Source organism: Ambystoma mexicanum, chromosome 3q (genome assembly GCF_040938575.1).
Source record: "Ambystoma mexicanum isolate Mex_15411 chromosome 3q, UKY_AmexF1_1, whole genome shotgun sequence".
In the NCBI taxonomy this organism is placed as follows: domain Eukaryota; kingdom Metazoa; phylum Chordata; class Amphibia; order Caudata; family Ambystomatidae; genus Ambystoma; species Ambystoma mexicanum.
In genome coordinates, this window is record NC_090926.1 from 458,424,515 (window position 1) to 458,441,737 (window position 17,223).

Below are 17,223 nucleotides of genomic sequence, written 5' to 3' on the forward strand. Positions count from 1 at the left end.
CCGCTCAACTCCAGACGGGCCTCCCTCTCAAGGACCTGGGCGTGGAGCGCTGGGCGTACGCGTTCCAGGACCCTCTTCTGGATGGAACTCATGCGGCCCCGGCCCCCCTCCACGAGGCGCCGGGCCTTCACAAGGGTCCTGGACCTCAAGTCCACCCAGCGCTTCTTGATCTTCTGGATGTTGCGGGTTGCCACCCCCTCCGCGTTGATGGCAACCACACAGTCGGCCCAGATCCTCTCCCGTCCTTCCTTGCTGGCGCGGGACGATCCAAAGAGGGCATCATACTGCCCCAGGACATGCTCCACCAGGACACCAACTTCGGTGGCAGTGAAGCTGGTGCCCCTCTGCCCCTCTGGCCTGGGGTTGCCACTGGTGCCAGATGTGGAAGTGCCCGACATGGCAACCCCAGAGGCAGGTGTGGGTGGGCAACTGGGTCCTGGGGCTGGGCTGTGGAGCAATGTAATCCCAGTTGGGAGTCTTCAGTTCCAGCAGGGGTGGACACAGCAACTGGACCCCTGCAGATGGCTGATGTGCAGGCACCAAATGGCAGGGCACGGTGGCAGCAGGCAGGCAGGCAGGCAGGCAGCAGCAGATAGCACGTGGGAGGCTGCTCGGGGCACTGGGGGGCAGTAACTCGGCCTTCTGGGCAGGAGCGTGGTGTTCCGTGTGTTTTCGGGTGGCCAGCTTGATACGGAGTGATTTGGCACGTGAAAATCCTGCACGTCAGCGTGAAATCCGAGGAAAGGCCCTTAGCGCGTAAGCGCGTCAGCACGCATACGCGATTCTATTGGACCAGAGTCCCTCAGCGCGTAAGCGCGTCTGACGTGACCCGCTCGGGCGTTCCCCACTCAGCACGTGATGACGGAACACACGTGGAAATACTGCACGTCAGAGTGTCATCGCGTGATTGGCCTATGTACGTGTATTTCATTGCGTGTAATTGGACAAAAGTGCGCGTACACGCGATTGGCCTATGTACGTGTATTTCAGGGGTGCGCGGGCACTTACACACGCAAGTACGTCAGCGCACCTGTATGGCTGCTGCGTGGGAATTTCCACACGCTATTAGAGTGGGAACTAGATTCCAGGGGTGCGCGGGTCACACGCTCGCCTAGAACACGCGCAAAGCATTAATTTGCGCACTTTTCAAATAACAAGCCAGATGCCAGGATGAACATACCGTTCCTAGCAGCAGTGGCAGTGGGCTACCAAAGGAGGAGGAGGAGGAGAGTCAGGGCCAGAATATTCACACCCAGAACCAGCCTTTTCGGGATGCCTGATGACCAGGTGTATGGAAGGTACAGGTTTCCACCACACATAATACTGGACCTGGTGAGTGAGTGGGAGGATGACCTCACATCACCCACCCTGTGCTCTCAAGCACTCAGCCCCCTGGAGAAGGTCCTCAATGTACTGCACTTCTTAGCCACTGGATAATTTCAGCGGACAAGTGCCATAGTGGGTGGGGTGTCACAGGCCACCCAGTCACGCTGCCTATACCAGGTCTTGGACATCATCACTGCACGCCCATCAGTCCGCAGGCACATATACCTGCCCAGAACACCTGCTGAAAGGCATGCTGCCGCCCTGGATTTTTACGGAGTGGCACGATTCCCCAAAGTGCTAGGTGCCATCGACTGCACCCATGTGGCTCTACGTCCCCCCAGGGCATCAGAGCACATCTATAGGAACCGCAAGCACTGGCATTCCATCAACGTGCAGGTAGTATGTAATGCCAAGGGAATCATCACCTCAGTATATGCCAACTATCCCGGGTCCACCCACGACAGCTTCATTTACCGAATTTCCACCCTATGCCGGGACATAGATGCTGGGCGGCATGGCGATACATGGCTTCTCGGTGAGTATGTATGCCACTGCACATGCATGCATGTTGGATACTGAGCAAGTTCACAACCCCACCAATGATACCAATCACCACCTCCACAGGGGACAGTGCCTACCCTCTCAGCCCCCACATGATGACGCCAATTCGGAACCCCACCACGCCACCCGAGGTAAGATATAACACAGCCCACATTACAACCCGGGGCATAGTGGAGCGCACATTCGGAGTGCTAAAGTCACGCTTTCGCTCCCTTGACCGTTCTGGCGGGCAGCTGTTATACGCTCCCCCAGTAGTGTGCAGGATCATAGTGGCAGCATGTGTCCTGCACAACGTTGCAACACGCCGGGGCCTGCCCGTGGACATGGTGGTGGCCCCACATCCCCAACCACATGCACAGCCGCTGCGCATGGGAGGGGAAAGGGCACGAGGGGAGGCAGCCCGTACACAGCTAGTGGCTAATTACTTCACATAGTATTCACTGGCCTGGCACATTCCATCTGACAATCAATGATGACTCAACCTGACACTGATCCTGAATGTCTGGAGATTCAACCGTGAAAAGCATATCAGCCTGAGATTGTTCACCTGGAAGTGTTACAATGTGTGCATCCCTACCCACACACAACACCAATGCAGTTTTGTGAAGGAACACATTCAAGCAGCCAAAATTAATACCCACTTGCTAAATGCAACAAGAGGACAGTGCCATGTCACCCAACCCATCCCCAGCACCGCCACACAACACACCGTGCCATGTCATGCTATGCGCAGGTAAACAAAGTAATCCCCACAACGTGACAAGTGTTGCGATGTACAGTGTCCCCAATTGAAACTTCCTACACCTGAAATGCTCACTGTAATGCAGGACAAACAACATACTTGAGCACGTACTACCATAAACATGACTTCAGTAATGTAATAAATCAGTTGTCTCACCACCTGGATATGCCTGCACTCCCACCACTTCCAACTGAACAGTGTTGGTGCCATGTAGAGTTGTAGGTGCACTGCTGCCAACAAGGACCCCATCTCCAGACTAGAGGGCCTTGTGTAGACATGAGGAAGGGACCTGCAAATTGGGAGGCAGACACAGATGATGAGTTACACATCAATGCAACATGCAGTGTACAACACAACAGCAATATGCACTAGGAATGTATACACAGTATTGACTAGACTACCCACACATGTAGTGGGAGTCCAATGTCACCATGTACTTCAATGTCACTTGGGCACACCCTTTGCAAGCCCATGGAAACGGGAAGCTGGAGGGGTGTGTGTGACTCAAACCCAGGCATCTGAACCTAATACATGACAAGCCTGCATGTGCCCAGCCACAATGCAGCGTATGCCCACAGGAACCACGGAAGCCAACAATGTGTCCCCAAAAAATTGGGGAAAATATTAAAATAAAAATAAATATAAAAATTTTAAAAAATATAAAAATAAAAAGAAAATCAAAAATGGCCATTAAAGGGCCCGGGGGGGTTGGGGAGGCCACCCAGGAGGTCCGAGGTCAGGGTGCACACCAGAAACCACCTGTGTGGATCCTGGGGAAAAAAAACACCTCCATGGGCTCATGGCCCACACGGCTACCCTATTGTGGGAGTATCACTGCTGTCGCTATTATCACCCTGTGCAGCTGCATCCGGAGGTGGTTGCACTATGGGGGCAGCCCACGCAAGGCCCTACTCTGTTCCTCCATGGCTGCAAGCATGCGGGTGTGGTAGGTCTCGTTCTGGAGGATGAGGGTGCGGAGGTCCCCATGCAACAACTCACGGGATGCCCGGACCTCCGCCCTCGTTGCTTGCATCTCAGCTGAGAGTGTACGGGTGAGACGCTCCAGCTGCTGTTCTGTCCTTTGGTGTGTTGAAGCCTCTAGCTCAACAAGAGTCGTCCTGAGTTGATGTAGCTCCTGCCTCAGGGCTTCCCTGTGGCCCTGGGACTCTATGGAGATGGCCTCCTGCAGAGTCGCCAGTGCCGCCCGCCTGTCCCTGTTGGACGCCAACATGTCCTCCCTGTGTGACTGGCAGATGGAGTCGGTTGCCTGCTCTAGTCGCTCCATCAGCCTTTCAGGGGGGACAATGGAAGTGGCCACCCTATCCATGGCCTGAGCCATCATCTCGGATGATGCTGCCTGTTGGGTAGCCATACCGTAAATGGATTGCTCCCATACGGTATTGCCAGGTGGCGTACGGCCACCACGTCGGCGGGCACCACACCTGTCTGGGGCAAGGCGGACTGCGCCTTGCTGTGCCGGCACTGCCTGAGGCTGCAGGACTGCATTCCCCCTCTGATCTGCTGGCCCAGGAACAGGATCAGATGTCGCGGAGTGTGACCCTGCATCCGTAACCACCAAAGGCCTAGCTGCCAACACTGACATCCCCATTGAGGGTTCTGACCCTGGTGCAGGTGGGTGGGACAGAACAGATTCCCTCCCTGGAACACTCACCTGCGACGGCACGTAGGTCTCATCATCCGAGTCAACAGCTGAGTACAGCTCGGGGGAGGTGCAGCCAGAGACACCCCTTGAGAGCACGACCTGCAGCACTTGTGGGTTTTCACCCACCAGCACACCACGTCCCTCACTGGTGGTTGGTCGGCCCTCGGACCCCTCCTGGCTCTGCACCATCTCCACAACCCCAGCAGTATCAGGTGCGTCTTCCCCTGCAATGACATAATGACAAAGAAATGGAAACCCGCATTAGCACCATGGCACACAATGAGGGCTGTGAAACAAGAGAACCAGTACTTGATTGACACATGTCCCACATGACTAAGACCCTCCCATGCATGCACCCTCACTGCGTATGAAGGGCAGGCAAATGGCACACACTCATTACACAAAGATGGAAGATGAACACATTTCATGCATGCTGCCTGGCAGTGGCATCACACATTGCCCTGTGATTGCCAGGTGACACACACATGCCATCACACAGATGGCATGTGCCATTGCTTTTGAGTGTAGATGGAGAGGAGGGCAGCACTTATTCATTCTGTCCAGTTCCCACATGCAATAGCTTTTCTAATTCTGACAGATCTGCTTTATCACCTGGAGCTGCCAGTCCAATATGGTCCAATTGCACAGGGACATGTGTGAACATATGATATCCAGGTAACAAAGTAACTCCACTTTACCATGGCCATGCCATACATGTGACTAGAGGACTGAGGAATGCCTAGTATAAGTGGTGGAATGCATACAATCTGTCTGATTGAACATAGGAAAATAATCAACAATGTAGTGGCAAGGTGACACTTCAAGGCCAACTTGGGTGCTGTTGGGCTAGATGTCTACTGTTGGCAGAAGGGATACTGCAATGGCGAAATGCAGCTGGCCAGGATGTCTTGCATGAAGCACATGGCTGACCCATTCGACTCAGGCGCACACACTCTCACCTGGCACACAAACAGATGCCCTCACACACACACCATGCACATGGATGACACACACATGCATGTGCACTCACCGGACAATGCCTCGTAATCAGGCAGATCTCCCACGCCTTGGATCTGTTCCTCCGTGACGTAGGTCCCAGCGACTGACTCATGTGGAGTGAGTTCCATGTCTTCTACTGGAGACCCACCTCCAGTCACTAGAGTTGCGGCATAACTTGAGGCCAGCTTCTTCTTTGCCCTGCGCTTTAGGTCATTCCAGCGCTTGTAGCAATCATTGGCTGTGCGCCTCACGATTCCAAGGGCACTTACGATGTCCGCAATGGTCTGCCAGTGTGCCTGGCGTTGTGCAGGTGTGGTCTTGGATCCTGCAACAATGACCATCTCGTTATCATGTCCGGACACATACTCGACAAGTGCATTCAGTTCCACATCCGTGAAGCTGGGCTTCCTCGACGGACCGGACTGTGTAGCCGTGTCGGGGGCATCAGCCTGTGCCGGACGAGCACTCTTCCTCTTCCGCTTGGAAGGTGGTGGTGATCCTGAGTGTCCTGCGCCGCTCTGGACACTAGGGGCAGGAGCCCTGGTGGGCTCTGTATCAGGTGTGTGGGATTGCACACTCAGCATGGGAGTTGGTGCAGGCATTGGCTCAAGTGTAATGGTGTCATGGGGAATGTCAGCAGAATGGACTAGGACGGACACTGTCCTGGCTGGGTGTGTGAGAGCTGGGGTGGATGGAGCTGCAGCTGCCCCTGCAGCCTCTCTGCCCTGCCTACTTGGGGCAGCAGATGACCTTGCTGCCCCAGATCCACGTGGCATGATAGCATCAACGTGCACCAGCGCACGTGTCGTAGCCCTGCTGACCTGGAAGTCAGCCATGGAGTCAGCCAGGTCTGGTGCCACAATGGGCTGGTCCAACAAGGGCTGAGCATGGATGGTGTCAGCCACTTCAGCCTCAACGGGAGGGGGGGGGATGATGGGTGCCCTTGACTGGTCCTCCACACATGGGGGGACAGGCTCACCCTGCAAGTTACGACCACGTCCCCTACCGGATCCACCACGGCCACCACTTGTGGCTCTTCCACCTTTGCCACCCTTACGGAATCCTCGCCTCCCAGCCATGGCACTGATATTAATGTGCGTATGGGAGTGGCTGTAGACAATTGTCCTGGGCAATTGGGGGTCAAAGGGGTTGGGTACCAGATGGTAATTGTACATTAGTGCTCTAGCACGGCTGATTGTAACCCCTGGGGAAAGATGACGGGTCACGCAACGCACAGGAGGCCCAAAAAAGGGAGATGACGTGCACGCAACCCCTCCTAGACCACGTGTGCAGAAAGAAAAACCTGCACTACGCTGTGGCACCCAGTAACACAAGAATGAACGTATGCGTGTCACACGCAGCCTTTAATGACCTCTGAAGGGGTAGGCTACACAGGGGGCAAGCACAGAAGTTGGATACGTGCGTGACTCACCGTCTGCCAGGTAAAGGAGCGTGAAAAATGAGCGCGTTTGGCTGGCTAAACCCCCGCCAAAAGAAGATGTGTACGCTGTCTGAGAAGACAGGACAACAGTAGAAGGGGACACTGTTTGAGGGAAAAGGCCCAGGTAAACCAGTACAAGAGGAAAAATAGAGAAAAAGCTGTCAGAGGTAACAGGGAGTACGAACTGGAAACGCCGTGAAGTAAATCGTGTGTGAAACGACAAGAAGTACAGAATTCACCCACTCGCTCTCCACGAAAAGCACGTACAAGGAAATGGTGTTCTACATGTACCTTATATACAGGCCCACACGTACAGCGTCACTTACGCGGCGTGTACGTTCACCAATCACACGCTTTGTCACTCCTGTGTGTAGATCCATTTTCACCAATCACACGCTTTGTCACTTCTGCGTGTAGATCCATTTTCACCAATCACACGCTTTGTCACTTCTGCGTGTAGATCCATTTTCACCAATCACACGCTTTGACACTGGGACGTGTCACGCAACAATTTCCTGCACGTGCAGGTGACTATAGGCGCGCATATGCTGTTGACGGGTTTACGCGCTAAGGGCCTTTCCTCGATTCACACGCTGACGTGTGGGATTTCACTCCCTATCAGGCTGTCCACGCGTTCACACACGAGAGACCACGCTCCTGGCCAGGAGGCCAAATTACTGCCCCCCAGAGCCCTGAGCACGCTCCCACCTGCCATCTGCTGCTGCCTGACTGCCTGCTGGCCACGTGCCCCACAGTGCTGGTGGGTGGGGGTGTTGGGAGACATGGGTGGGGGCCTGGTGGAGGCTGCCCCTGGTGGCGGGGGGGTGGGGGTGGTGGGGGGCATGGGTGGGGGCCTGGTGGAGGCTGCCCCTGGTGGCGGGGGGTGGGTGGGGGTGGTGGGAGACATGGGTGGGGGCCTGGTGGAGGGTGCCCCTGGTGGCGGGGGGGTGGGGGTGGTGGGAGGCATGGGTGGGGGCCTGGTGGAGGCTGCCCCTGCACTGCTGGGGGTTGGGGGTGGTGGGAGGCATGGGTGGGGGCCTGGTGGAGGCTGCCCCTGCACTGCTGGGGGTTGGGGGTGGTGGGAGGCATGGGTGGGGGCCTGGTGGAGGCTGCCCCTGCACTGCTGGGGGTTGGGGGTGGTGGGAGGCATGGGTGGGGGCCTGGTGGAGGCTGCCCCTGCACTGCTGGGGGTTGGGGGTGGTGGGAGGCATGGGTGGGGGCCTGGTGGAGGCTGCCCCTGGTGGCGGGAGGGTGGGGGTGGTGGGAGACATGAGTGGGGGCCTGGTGGAGGCTGCCCCTGGTGGCGGGGGTGTGGGGGTGGTGGGGGGCATGGGTGGGGGCCTGGTGGAGGCTGCCCCTGGTGGCGGGGGGGTGGAGGTGGTGGTAGACATGGGTGGGGTTCTTCTGGCAGGTGCCCCTGACTGCTGGGGGGGTGGGGGTGGTGGTAGACATGGGTGGGGGCCTGCTGGAAGGTGCCCCTGACTGCTGGGGGGGTGGGGGTGGTGGTAGACATGGGTGGGGGCCTGCTGGAAGGTGCCCCTGACTGCTGGGGGGGTGGGGGTGGTGGTAGACATGGGTGGGGGCCTTCTGGCAGGTGCCCCTGACTGCTGGGGGGTGGGGGTGGTGGTAGACATGGGTGGGGGCCTGCTGGAAGGTGCCCCTGACTGCTGGGGGGGTGGGGGTGGTGGTAGACATGGGTGGGGGCCTGCTGGAAGGTGCCCCTGACTGCGGGGGGGGGGTGGGGGTGGTGGTAGACATGGGTGGGGGCCTGCTGGAAGGTGCCCCTGACTGCTGGGGGGGTGGGGGTGGTGGTAGACATGGGTGGGGGCCTGCTGGAAGGTGCCCCTGACTGCTGGGGGGGGTGGGGGTGGTGGTAGACATGGGTGGGGGCCTGCTGGAAGGTGCCCCTGACTGCTGGGGGGGTGGGGGTGGTGGTAGACATGGGTGGGGGCCTTCTGGCAGGTGCCCCTGACTGCTGGGGGGGTGGGGGTGGTGGTAGACATGGGTGGGGGCCTGCTGGAAGGTGCCCCTGACTGCTGGAGGGGGTGGGGGTGGTGGTAGACATGGGTGGGGGCCTGGTGGAGGCTGCCCCTGCACTGCTGGGGGTTGGGGGTGGTGGGAGGCATGGGTGGGGGCCTGGTGGAGGCTGCCCCTGGTGGCGGGGGGGTGGGGGTGGTGGGAGACATGGGTGGGGGCCTGGTGGAGGCTGCCCCTGCACTGCTGGGGGTTGGGGGTGGTGGGAGGCATGGGTGGGGGCCTGGTGGAGGCTGCCCCTGCACTGCTGGGGGGGGTGGGGGTGGTGGTAGACATGGGTGGGGGCCTGCTGGAAGGTGCCCCTGACTGCTGGGGGGGTGGGGGTGGTGGTAGACATGGGTGGGGGCCTGCTGGAAGGTGCCCCTGACTGCTGGGGGGGTGGGGGTGGTGGTAGACATGGGTGGGGGCCTGCTGGAAGGTGCCCCTGACTGCTGGGGGGGTGGGGGTGGTGGTAGACATGGGTGGGGGCCTGCTGGAAGGTGCCCCTGACTGCTGGGGGGGTGGGGTGGTGGTAGACATGGGTGGGGGCCTGCTGGAAGGTGCCCCTGACTGCTGGGGGGGTGGGGGTGGTGGTAGACATGGGTGGGGGCCTGCTGGAAGGTGCCCCTGACTGCTGGGGGGGTGGGGGTGGTGGTAGACATGGGTGGGGGCCTGCTGGAAGGTGCCCCTGACTGCTGGGGGGGTGGGGGTGGTGGTAGACATGGGTGGGTGCCTTCTGGCAGGTGCCCCTGACTGCGGGGGGGGTGGTGGTGGTGGGAGGCATGAGCAGGTGTGCAGGGTAGTCCCCTGTGGTGTGGGTTGCATGCAGGGGACGTGGAGGGTGTGAATGGAACACCTGTGAGGACCCACCCAGCAGAGCCGCGTGTGAAACTTCCCGCGCACCCCTGTAAATGACGTACCCTAGTTTTTCGCGTGTAGGATTTCACGCGCACCCCTGGAATTCCCGTAGCCTAGCTTTTCGCGTGTGAAACTTCCCGCGCACCCCTGTAATTGACGTACCCTGGCTTTTCGCGTGTGGAACTTCACACGCACCCCTGATATCGACGTGGCCAGGGCAATCGCGTGTAGGACTTCCCCGCACCCCGGGATACACGTACCCAGGGCAATCGCGCGAGTGACTTCTCGCGCAACCCGTTGTACACACACGCGCGAATTTTTGAACAGTGGGTGTCCGTGTTAATGGCGTACACCTTTGCACCGCATTTGTCCTTTGGGGTCACGGTATGGCCCATTGCTGTATGTGGGTGGTATTTGTTGGCGCAGGTTTTGGCGCACTTTCGTTAAGTGCGTCGGGACGCTACCGCCTGCTTACTTGTGGCGTACGTTTTTGGGCCTGTGCGCTGGTTTGATCGAGCGCTGTTTTGCCCTGTTCGAATCCATGAATACGTGTTGCCGGAGAGCGTGTGGGCGTTCCGCGCACTTGCCTCCTGTACTTCCCCGTGCCGCCCACATTCTTCCCCATTCCGAGTGTTGTGCCCCATTTTATTCCCCATTCCGAGTGTCCCGCCCTGTGTTCCGCCTACTTTAGAGCTGTGCGCTGCGCTCGGAGTGATAGCGCAGTGGCCGTGGCGCACGCCGTTGGTTGACCTGTGCGCCGGCGTGCGCCGCGCACTTTTTCAGCGCACGTCCTATGCTTTTCTTACGCACGGACTTCCATGAATCGACGTGCGCTGGTTTCCCTGCGCTTTTCGCTATTTTTCGGCGCAGCGCACGTATAGGCCCCTCTGCGCCGGAATTTTCGGCGCACATTTATTCCATGAATCGGCTCTTTGGCAGAGAGTAGAAGGCCGTTATTGGCGCAAAGTCCTCAATCTACCACAATCAATGCCTGTTGGAGTCATCAGGCAAGAACTCACTTTACAGTCACTAAATTCCATCATAGCACGGAATGAACTGATGCTACAACGCAAAATGCTCCTACCTAACTCCTCGTTGATACTTAAAGCAGTTGAACAAGAAATGAGAGCAGGGACCTGTAAGATGCTCCAACAATGGGAGGAGAAAATCATCTCTTGTCTTGACTGGGCAGGCTGCTCTCGAAAGGATCTCATTCACACCCCAGGAAAAGTTAAAAAAAGAGTGATGGAGAGAGACTGGATACAAACCATAGACGAAGCCCAGCTAGTAAAATCAATGAAGAACAGTCCAAACAATCCAGTAAAAATTAATGAAACGAGAGTTTATCTATTGAAGTGTCCCTGCAAGAAGCTTCGTGAAAATTCTATGCAGATCCGTCTTAACATCGTATACGCAAACGAGATATTAGAGAGGTGAAAACAAGCCAACAACAGCCTCTGCCGATTTTGCTCACAACCAGATGCAATTGAAACCTTGAAGCACCTACTCCTAACCTGTAGAGGTGTAGACGAAACTCGCTCTCGTCATCTGGGGCATTTATTTGGCAAATTTGACTTTGTGGACGAAGAGGGGAAATGGAACAACTTGATGAGTGGAGAGAACATTAAATGGACAATCGCAGTTGTGGGGTTTTACGAAAGTCTTGGTCTTTTGAACCTCCAGGACCAGGGCTAAGGAAACAATACAATTAGAGGAGATGGTACTTCTAAGAAATAAAACGGCATCTCCACCTAGTCCTTCCCGATCAACATCCCCTCTTCAAACAGCAGAGGCTGGCAGGATACAGACTTTTTTTTTTCTACACCCAGGAACAACCTTGTAAAAATTGTTTTTCTTAAACAATTAAATCAAGTAATAAAAAATAAATAAAAATGTACAAGCATTGTAAAGTTGTGAGAAATAGGAAAACATAACAGCAAACATAGACGGGTAAATTAAATTAAAAAAAACAGTTTAAAAGAGAAGTGACAAAGGTCCAAATTCTAGAATGGAGTGTGGACTAAGTTGAGCTGAATACCACCCCCTAAGCACTTTCTCGCTGGTGCAACACTCATGCTGTTGGTGAAATGAGAGGGTGTGCATCAAACCCCAAATAAAGGAACCTCAGGTAGAGCAGCACTACCCAGGCTACCATGAGTCATCCACATGTGGAGCAGCAGTGAGGAAACCGGCTCCCCATTGGAAATAGCTGACTACACTGTTACCTAAAGCTGCTGGCCCTTGCGACTGGATCCCGTGTAAGTGTAACAGCTGGCTATGTAGTGGACCATCCTAGAAGCGTCTGGGATGGTCCAGGAGCCACATCTGGGATGGCAGCTGAGGATTTGCAGGTTGTCACATTGTCACTGGGTCCCATTCATGGTTCTCTACTGGTTAGGAGAAGCTGCTCTGGTCCATATGGTGTGTGTCGTCAAAATACCAGAGCCTTTCGTTGGGTTTAGCCACTATATCAGGACACATAAAGGAACACCCGGTCAAACTTAAAGGACCAGTAGCTTTCTGGAGCAGCGAGAGTCACAGGAGCGGTAACTCTCAGGTACACCGACTTCCTCTGGGTGGACGGCCCACTGGACTGGACATCAAGGGCACCCTCCCCAACTCGTCTGCTCCCTTGCAGCCCTGTTAAGGAAAAATAGTTTTCAATGTGTGCTACATAAATTGCAGATATCTGCATTTCTGATCATTTTCAACTATATTTATTGCAGAGACGTCCACCTTCTCCAGTTCTAACTTTGAATACCTGTCACGGTCCTAAGTGAAGTAGCTGTTTTATAAAAATAAAAAAATAAAAAAATGATTTAGAAAGATCGCTCCGTGACCGTACGGAGCGGTCTTTCTAAAATGAACTGTCACGCACCTGCCGCACACGAGTGTGCACAGGGGCTGACAGGCACACCAGGACCCGGAAGCAGCGTTGAGCGAGAGGAGGTACGTTTCTGTGTGCGTGTGTGTTTGTGTGTGTCTGTGTGTGTGTGTGTGTGTGTGTGTTATGTCTTTGTGTTGGATTGGGAATAGGGGCAGTCTTGCCAATTTGGGTTAATCTTGCCAGAGGGGGAGGGCGAGTGTTGGGATTGACGGGGGTGTGGAAATGTGGGTTTTTGCTCTTTTATAGATCGCCTAAAATTGACCGAAAAAAATTGGTCTTTTAGTTAGGCGACCTATACAAAATCGAAAATATCACATTGAACCCTGTCATCTTATACAGTTGCTCTGCAGGACAGGCCTGTGAAGAGTTTGAAAATGAAAGGTTTTTCCAATTGTGTGAGAACTAAAAATATTTCTACACTAAAGGTCTTTTATCTTAAGCTGGTAAAGCTGGAACCACTAAACCTAAAATGGGAGGTTCTGTCTGGAAGATTCCTAGATGTGAAGTTCTTGGCTGATCATTGATTATGTGATTTGGCTAAGAAAGTACCTTTCCTTAGGATTTTCAAATTACAAAGCTTAAGTTCATGCAGATGGCTGGATCTGTAATTTCACACACCAAATCAGAAACTGCACGATTTAATTTCAACCGTTTTTAAAAGGGGCCTGCAATGGGGTGGGTAGGGCCATTTAGTTTGTGTGCTGGGTGGGCTACAAGTCCAGTTTTTACATTGACCGAAGGTGGGGGAACCCTCTCTTGTTCTCCTGTGCTGCGCTCAGCCTTGGAGACACACAGAAGTACCCAAAGGGCACCTGTGGTTCCTCTTTCCCCCACATCCACTCCCACTTCCCTTGGCCTGCTGGCCTAATTCATTGGACTCGGAGGCAGGTATTTGGACCCCTGAGACACAGAGCCTACATCCCAGGGCCTACATCCTTTCGCTGGTACCAACCCGCTGCCTCACCAGCCTTCCAGTGCTTTTGTCAAGTACAGAGGCGTTGCTAGGAGGGGTTTAGGGGACTATAGCCCCGGGTCTTTTGGTTGTAGACCCGAATAGAATCTCAGGGTCTACAGCAAAAAGGCTAGCTAGCCGTGAGTCCTGACAATCCCAACATTGGAGTAGCCCCGGATCTTTTCCAGACGTAGCAACACCCATGGTCAAGGCAGAGTGGCTTGTAAATCTGGGAGTGTGCCCAGGCAGGTAAAGGTCACGCGCCAGTGTCCCTCCACCCTCTCTGCTCTGCCTTCACCTGTAAGTCCCACTGCTTGTCTGAAAGGCGGTGTGACAGAAGACTGGGGGCCAGGCCAAGAGACTGAGGGGACGCTGCATTTCTCCCCCACTGGTGCCCCTTCTTTCCTGCCAATTGAAATGAGTGGGGCAAGGCTCCTGTTCTCACCAATAGCCAAACACACTGATTTTGCGAATTCTTAGTTTTACACAGTCATTGACAAACCAAAGAGATGTTTTTCAATCTCAAACAATTGAGCTTTTTGAGATGCTTGCTTCTCGTCACACTCACGTGGTCAACTGCACATTTATATGATGAATAGAGCAGATACATTGTTATCTAAAACCTCACAAACCTCCCACACGCATTACGTGAGGCATTGCACGCCACAGGGACACATTTTGGGTATGCACATTACCTCCAGTGATGAAACTACTGAGTAGCAATTATTACACACAAAATCGACCGGAAATGTGAGAAGCACAGTTTATGTGTGTGCTTTGATTATGTGAAAGGTTTGAGGCGGTTGTGAAATGTAGCCTTTTTCCTGGAGAATGTGTTTGTTGCATTGCCCATGACATCGGGTGTTGCGTTCCCATTTTTGTTTCGCATTTTAGTGGTGACAACATCAGCGTGTGCATGGGATCTGGGAGTCTAGGGGAGAATGTGGACTGTGATAAATGAACAGACCAGAGCATTGGAAGCTGCAGAAATAATGCAATTTAGAATTGGAGTCTGCAAACTCTGGCACTCCAGATGCTGTGGAATATGACTCCCATGCTCCCTCGCCATTAGTCCAAAACACCTGCAGAGCCAAACAGTGCGGACACCAGGCTTAGAATGACAAACCTGCAGGCTTAACATATCGGTCCTCTTGTATGCAGGTAAATACAAAACATGACATACGTTTTTAATTGTATAAAATGGTGCTTAGGTGCCACCTATAAGCCATAACAGTTGTGGAGTGCATATAAAAGATAGATAACTTGTGCAGAGGGTCAAACATCTCGTTGGTTTTTTGAGGGGTTTGGTTATTTCCCCACATTGATGTCCCATGCCATGTTAATCCCTAGGGCCACCCCATGCACTACTTGCCCCTCCCTGCCCAAACCATATCCTCCTGGCATCTCTTTGAGCTAGCTTTATCAAGCAGTAACCACACATTTTGGCCTGGCAATGTTACTTCTAAGCAGTCTGCTGTGGGTTAATTGCTTTGCTGTGCTTTAAATGTGCTACTGATGTAAAAAACAATTCTCAACCAAGTCTGCTTTCTTCTTCTTGATTCATACATTTTCCTGTCACTAGACGTGTTAAAAGCAAGCATTGACAAAGCCAACATTTTTGACAGCATTTGCCAGGCACTGATATCATATACACAGATAATCACAGCATTTTCCATCTGTTGTCATTTTATGACCAGGTAGTACTCTTATCACAGTGCCTTGCAAATGTCTATCCCATACTGACACAAAAACGAAAACAGTCGGCTTTGCCAATGCTTGTTTGGTTGAGCTGTTACAATGTTAAAGGATATTTATGGCGCACACTATCACCCCCGTAGTGGTCCCCTGGCGCTCAATCACTGTCAGTGTCAGACAGAAAAGCCATCATTAACTGGAGCCCTGCAATGGTGCAGCACAAGCTTCATATAAATCAAACTTGAATGCATTATTTTAACTGAACTACAATACATTATTGAGCCTGGGCTTACCATCCATCTAAGGTAGCAAATACATGATTGCCATTGGGTTGTGTAAGGAGAGTGACTCTTATTTAAAAAAAAAATAGAAACATTTTCTGGTATGAATCAATGCAAACCATAGTGTTGTAGCACTGGCTTGGGCTTGCAAACCCAGATACTTGTACATTGTCATTGTACATTGTCTCGGGAGGATAGCTCAGGGGCAACGTGCTCACCTTGGCAGCAAGATGGCACGGAGCAACACAGGTTCTATGCCTGGGTCCGCGCTTTGAAAGCTCTGGGTATTAAGCACATTATAAATAACCAATTATATCATTCCAGCCAGATTTTCAAAGTGTCCAAAATACATATAAGTAGCCTGCACTGAAATTCATTGTATGTACATTTTTGCCAGCATATTGTTTGTGAATGGCTTGGAAAAGTGGCTGTATATTATTAATTTGTGAGCACTCCACCTTGGCCCTATTATACCATTAATAATGTATAACAGACTGTAATATCCATATAAAAGCTTCTAAATAAGCTTCTTATTACAGGCTAGCTGTTGCATCACTACGGATCAGTAACAAGAACATGACACAACTACTTCTCTGTAATCAGTTATTACGTTTAGTTTGTGGACTACTGCACACGTGGAAGCCAGAATCGGCCTGCATTGTATTGCTTTATTTAAAGCTCAATGCCTTTTGGATGCATTGTATTAAACTAATATTTTCCTGCAGCACATTAGAAGCTGCATATTTATTTGATTTAAGATAATGTGCTATTAGTTCAAAGAGCAATTTCACATCCCATCATTCATAACATATCATTACTATTTACATTTAATTCTTCATTCTTAAAAATCACTTTTCACTATTCGCTAACGCCTCTTGCTTCACTCGGGCCTGTGACTCAGCCCCAGGCATTACCTGACTCGATATTGCCCAACACCGGTCAGGGCTTATTGCTTGATTGCAGTGGTGGAATTTCTGCCCTTGCAGTTGTGTGAAGCTTCTTTAACACCAGAACTGATTTCTCATTTTCCTTGGCTGCTAGGGACTTTCTTTGAGGCAAAATATGTTTCTTTTTACATCATGCACCAAACTTAGTGGAAAACCCCCAGTGCAAACAACTTCATGTAATAGGAACCAGGGCAAAGCCATTCCCTATTATACAAGCATCAATTGCCTGCTTTGTACTCCTTCTATTAAACTAGTGCATGTGATCTGACCCCTGGACCTCTATCACCATCAAGATGATCCCAAGTCAATTATCCACTGTACCTTTTGAGGGCTGATTTCTGAGTCTTCGGTGGCAGCCAGTCAGTGTTAGGATGTTTGATCTAGAAAACAATAAGGAATTAATATATAAAGCAGGAAGTGCACTATAAGTCTACTTTTGACATTTACATAATGAGTACAATTTTGTGTAAACTGAATTTTGCCTTCACTTATACCTTATTTTCATATTTGAACACCAGAGAGCAGGTACTCTTTGATTTAACAAAATCAATGTCAAGCAAACACGTCATCTAACGTGAAAAACAAGCAATTCAGCATTTCAAAATGTGTATCCAAGGATTAAAAGATTGTTTACAGTTAACTATGCGTCTTTCAGTCCATTCCTTGGGAATGACCCCATGCGTATACATAATGCAGGGAGCTGGGTTGGTTAGGGACAGAGCCGGGATACTGCATTGCTCTCACACTCCCTTTGACAACAGTAGGAAGAGCACGTGACTGGCTTTACCCCTGGCCAACCAGCCTTTACCAGCAGTCGAGTTCCCTTATCAGCCAATTTTGGGAGCACCAAGACATGGG

The 17,223-nt window shown here is 52.6% G+C and overlaps 1 protein-coding gene across 2 annotated transcripts in view; it reads right to left on the bottom strand.

The window, feature by feature from the left end:
• Positions 1-17,223, bottom strand: part of LOC138582673 (protocadherin-10-like) — a 495,452-nt gene that overhangs the window by 36,536 nt on the left and 441,693 nt on the right. For both annotated transcript variants that reach the window (XM_069654206.1, XM_069654208.1), the window contains exon 2: positions 16,687-16,745. In XM_069654206.1, coding sequence (XP_069510307.1) covers positions 16,687-16,745 — 59 coding nt within the window. The remainder of the gene's footprint in view (positions 1-16,686; positions 16,746-17,223) is intronic.